General features: G+C 35.9%; 2 protein-coding genes across 2 annotated transcripts in view; one reads left to right on the top strand and one right to left on the bottom strand.

Moving 5' to 3' along the window:
- The window catches only part of LOC108750165 (pleckstrin homology domain-containing family F member 2), a 3,712-nt gene extending 865 nt beyond the window's left edge, over positions 1-2,847 (bottom strand). The window contains exons 1-7 of the mRNA XM_018489443.1: positions 2,711-2,847; positions 2,132-2,196; positions 1,900-2,037; positions 1,535-1,598; positions 580-705; positions 344-450; positions 11-268 (exon numbers count right to left, since the gene is read on the bottom strand). Coding sequence (XP_018344945.1) covers positions 11-268; positions 344-450; positions 580-705; positions 1,535-1,598; positions 1,900-2,037; positions 2,132-2,196; positions 2,711-2,726 — 774 coding nt within the window. The 5' untranslated portion in view covers positions 2,727-2,847. The remainder of the gene's footprint in view (positions 1-10; positions 269-343; positions 451-579; positions 706-1,534; positions 1,599-1,899; positions 2,038-2,131; positions 2,197-2,710) is intronic.
- A 198-nt stretch (positions 2,848-3,045) lies between these two features.
- Positions 3,046-4,309, top strand: part of LOC108750171 (ribonuclease kappa) — a 1,931-nt gene continuing 667 nt past the window's right edge. Inside the window, exon 1 of the mRNA XM_018489450.1 lies at positions 3,046-3,383. Within this exon, the coding sequence (XP_018344952.1) occupies positions 3,315-3,383 (69 nt within the window). The 5' untranslated portion in view covers positions 3,046-3,314. The remainder of the gene's footprint in view (positions 3,384-4,309) is intronic.

Raw genomic sequence — 4,309 nt, forward strand, 5'->3', positions numbered from 1 at the left:
ACCTAATTACCTCATCATGGTTTTCCTCCTTATTTCCATCATCGTCATCTCCAGAACTATCCCCTCCTGAACTGTCAGCGGAATTACGTTGTGGGTCTTTGTTATTTAAGCTATCCACAGCAGTCGTTGGTATAGCCTTGATTTTACTAGCGGCATCGTAACATTGCAAACAGACCCTGACAGCTTTCCCATTTCCTTGTCCAGGCAATAATAATTTTTTATTACTGCATGGACCACAAACTACTGCTCCGCATTGTCTACAATGATGCTGAAATGAAGAACGATTGTTTAAGTTTTTTCAGCAATTTCCATTCAAATAATAAATATATGATTTTATCATTACCCGTCTGTTTAATACTGTGAATTGTGTTTTATTGCAGTGCATACAAATTGTAGCTTCATTATCTGGTACCCAAACCGCTGCATGGACTTCGACAGGCTTTTTGCCACCTAAAAAAAATAAAGAAAAATAAAAAAGATAAAGTTAAAAAGAATCAGTCGTATTTGCAAAATTTAAAAATTTATCGTCTTAAAATTTGTTAACGTTAAAAAATTTGTAACAATTTGAATTTTACTTACTTTTTCTTAACAAATCTTCAATACATTTTGTGATATGTGCCATCCATTCTTGTTTTTCTGTTGGAGTAGCAGCATAAACAGCAAACGACTTTGTTACTGTTTTAATGAGCCATCCATTACGATATTCTATAAATAATGATCCAATACTATACTACTGTTTTCTAGGTATGCATATATGATCTCATTTGATTACTGATCCATACGCCGTATAATTGAAAAACTAATAGTAAATGCGTCATTTCTCTCAAAAACAGAATCCAATAAAATATATTTCAAAATTTTTATTTATTTTTTGTAAGAGATCTTGCATGTAAAAGTTTTCTGTGATTTTTAACAAAAATTATCAAAAGTATTGGAAAAATAACATTGGAATAGATATCTATATAGATGCTTTCAAAATTTTTCTCTAAATCTTTCTATACCTTTATTCTGTAATCTTTTGAAGATAATATTGTTATTATATTGTTGCACAGCTTTTTTTATCATACCTATGCAATATAACAATAGCGACACTGTCAAGAGTTACAGGATAGGGAGAGGGAATATAAAAGATATTTTTAAAATATTTCATATACAGCCTTAACCACAAGTATAAAGCATCTTCACAAATTGGTATTAAATGTTCTATACCTAATAAAATAAAAAACTAATGAAAAATTTTATTTTTATAACAAGGCCTGTTCTTTTTGACTGCACTTTTGCACCAGTTCATCTTTCTTCCTCTTTTTTCCCCCTAGAGAGAAAAGGAAGAAAGATAAGCTGGTGCAACAGTTCAGCCAAAAAGAACACTACAATTTCAATATTCTGCTAATTCTTTGGTTTCTATTACCTTTTTCAAGAAAATACAAATTGAAGATGCTTTATATTTATGGCCAAGGCTGTGAAACATAGAAGGAGCAAACAAAAATTGCAATATGCATACAAGTATTAGTTACAAATAATATAATGTACTTACGACCCTCGTCAACCAGAGACTCTAATTTTACCTCCTCTAGTGGTATAATATGCTGCTTGTTATACTATAAACAAATTATTATTATTATCACTATTATTACTGTTATATATCAATGGTTGCATTTAGCAGAAAAAGCAGCTTTGCAACTGTTGTAAAATTCTTTAATATGATTAGTCTTGCCCTTAGTTCCTTGCAGGATCTAAATGTGAACTAATCATATTCAGCAAGAATTCTGCAATAGTTGCAAAGCTATTGTTTAGCTGCTTTTTTTGCTGAAAACAGCCAATGTTAGATATAGAATTCATTTTCTACATCATAGGCTTTATCCATAAAAGACAAACAGAAAAAATTTCTCTATGTCATACCTTTTTCTTATTAATCACGATATTTCCATAGACCAATATGTCATTGAACAGGAAGAACTGTCTAGGCTTGGGCTTTTTCCTGCACATTTTTGTCAAGACCCCTTCACCCACCAGGACTCGGCCGGGTACTGCGAGTGGCTGTAAGATGGATGTTTCATAAGTGAGTCATCGCTACAGCTAGTTACAAACATTCGAGAAATTTATAAATTTTGCTCGCATAAATCTCTCTTACCTGACCCGAACCGCCGAAGCAGTTTTCGACCATCGCGATGCGCCTGGCATTGGCCTCGCTGTTTACTAAAACAAATCAAGCCCCAAGGATGGGGGAGGGAAGATATTAACGAGAATGTCATCCCAGTGTCACGCTCCCAACACACCCACGTTTCAAACGAACGAAAACGTCCGAGGCACGTCAGGCCCGTTCTTTCTAGCTGCACTTTTCACACCCCGTGTAAATTTCATCTCTTCCATCTCTTCATCGAGACGTCACGTTTTAAATATGGAAAGCGTAACGAGAGCAAGAGGGGAGGAGGGAAGCGTGCGGCTAAACAGAGCGGAATTACTCCGGACTGTCCGGAGCTGTCAAAAGCACACGGCCCACCGCAACACGAAGCTGACAGCCCGTGAGACCGTTATCCTCGCGCGCATAATCGCACAAGGAGACCGAGACGGCTGCGCGTCACCCGCGTCTGTCCGTTCGCGATCGCGTTCGGGACGCGTAAGCCTTCCCGAGTTGTCCGGGATGCCTAGCGGCCTCGTCTTTTCGCGAGACGCGATTAATTAAATGCTAATAAACGGAGCACGAACTAACCCAATCGGTCGACCATGATCCCATGAATCAGGGTTGACAACAGCAAGATGCGTGAATCACATTCAGTACGTAAACCCGTGCGTGTTGGTGCGTATCTGGCGATAGAATGCGTATCTGGAAAACCTGCTGATTACACCATTTATCCGCGATTTGGCGCGCTTATCGCTGATTAGCTGGCGCCCACTGGCGTCCAACTGGGTAAATTTAAGTATACGGATAGATCGCTACGATTTATCGATATATCGCTGGTACTTCGAGTGATTGTCGAGATCATTGGTCTGTTCGACTTACACTTTTTACACTTAAAATGAGATAGATATATATTTGACGATGAAAAGAGAGAAAGCGAAGATGCTGAGTGTAAAAAGTGTAAGCAAGTTGAACAGACCTCATTAAACGTCACATGATTACAAACCCTCATCGCGGTGTATCGTCAGATTGTCACGAGTGTTACGACGGGCGATCAGCTAAGGGTATTAGCGAACGCTGATACCTAGGTCATCTCGTTCACATTCCCGGTTAATCACCAAGGGTTCGTGTAAAGCAACGACGAAGTCGTTTGGTTAAATTTGATCACTCCATACGAACGATCTCGTCAAGCAGGATGAAGGTCTGCGGGCCCAAATACGCCTTGTGCGGTTTAGTGTTGTCTGTTTGGGGCATAGTCCAGTTGGTGAGAGAAAAAGATCATGCTTTTATAAATATATTTACGTGCTTAGAAATAAAACGTCTTGATATCGGAGTTAACTTCCTAGAGAAATTCGTTGAAAGCAACGCGTTTTTGCAAAACGTTTGTTACGTTACAAATCTTGTCGTTAAAGTGCCAGCCGAAATATAACAGAATCTGCTGATAGAACTTGATGGTAGATTGATTATAAAAACTGAACAGAATGATTTGGATTTTAAATTTAATTTTTTTTAGCTGAGCCTTTACTTCTATCTTTTCTCTTTTTTTTTTCTTTAAAGTGAAAAGTAAGAGAACAAGGATAAACCCTGTAAAAAATTTAGCTAAAAGGTACAAGTCTATAGACAGATTTTGGTTTTCATTGACAATTTTCTATTGAGATTATGGCTGCATTTCGTTATTTATTATGACTGCTGAAAATTTATCTATAGTTTGCATAAGTATTGGAATTTTATAATTAATGTAACATAAATTATGTAACTATAGATTTTCAATATAATAAAAGACAACTTATACAGCTTTATTAGCTACATTTAGCAAAAAAAGAACAACTTTGCAACTATTGTAACATTTTTTTAACATGATTAGTTCTTGCTCTTAATTCCTTGCTGGATCTAAATATATAACTAATCATATAAAAAAATCTTACAACAGTTGCAAAGCTGTTTTTTCTATAGAACACAGTCATTGACAAAACACAAGCTTAATATTAATGCAGTTAATGTCAATCTGCTGTAATATTAAGACGGTATTTATAGTTCGTTAGTATTTTAAGATTGTCTTAAGGAATGTCTTAAGATATTAATACTTTCTAATTGGTTCACATCTTAGAGACTGAACATAAAACGGTTTTAAATATAAGATCCGACTATAAATCAAATCTAGTAAGCTACATGCTAATATATATATATATC

The sequence above is a fragment of the Trachymyrmex septentrionalis genome, unplaced genomic scaffold (assembly GCF_001594115.1).
Source record: "Trachymyrmex septentrionalis isolate Tsep2-gDNA-1 unplaced genomic scaffold, Tsep1.0 scaffold330, whole genome shotgun sequence".
Lineage (NCBI taxonomy): Eukaryota > Metazoa > Arthropoda > Insecta > Hymenoptera > Formicidae > Trachymyrmex > Trachymyrmex septentrionalis.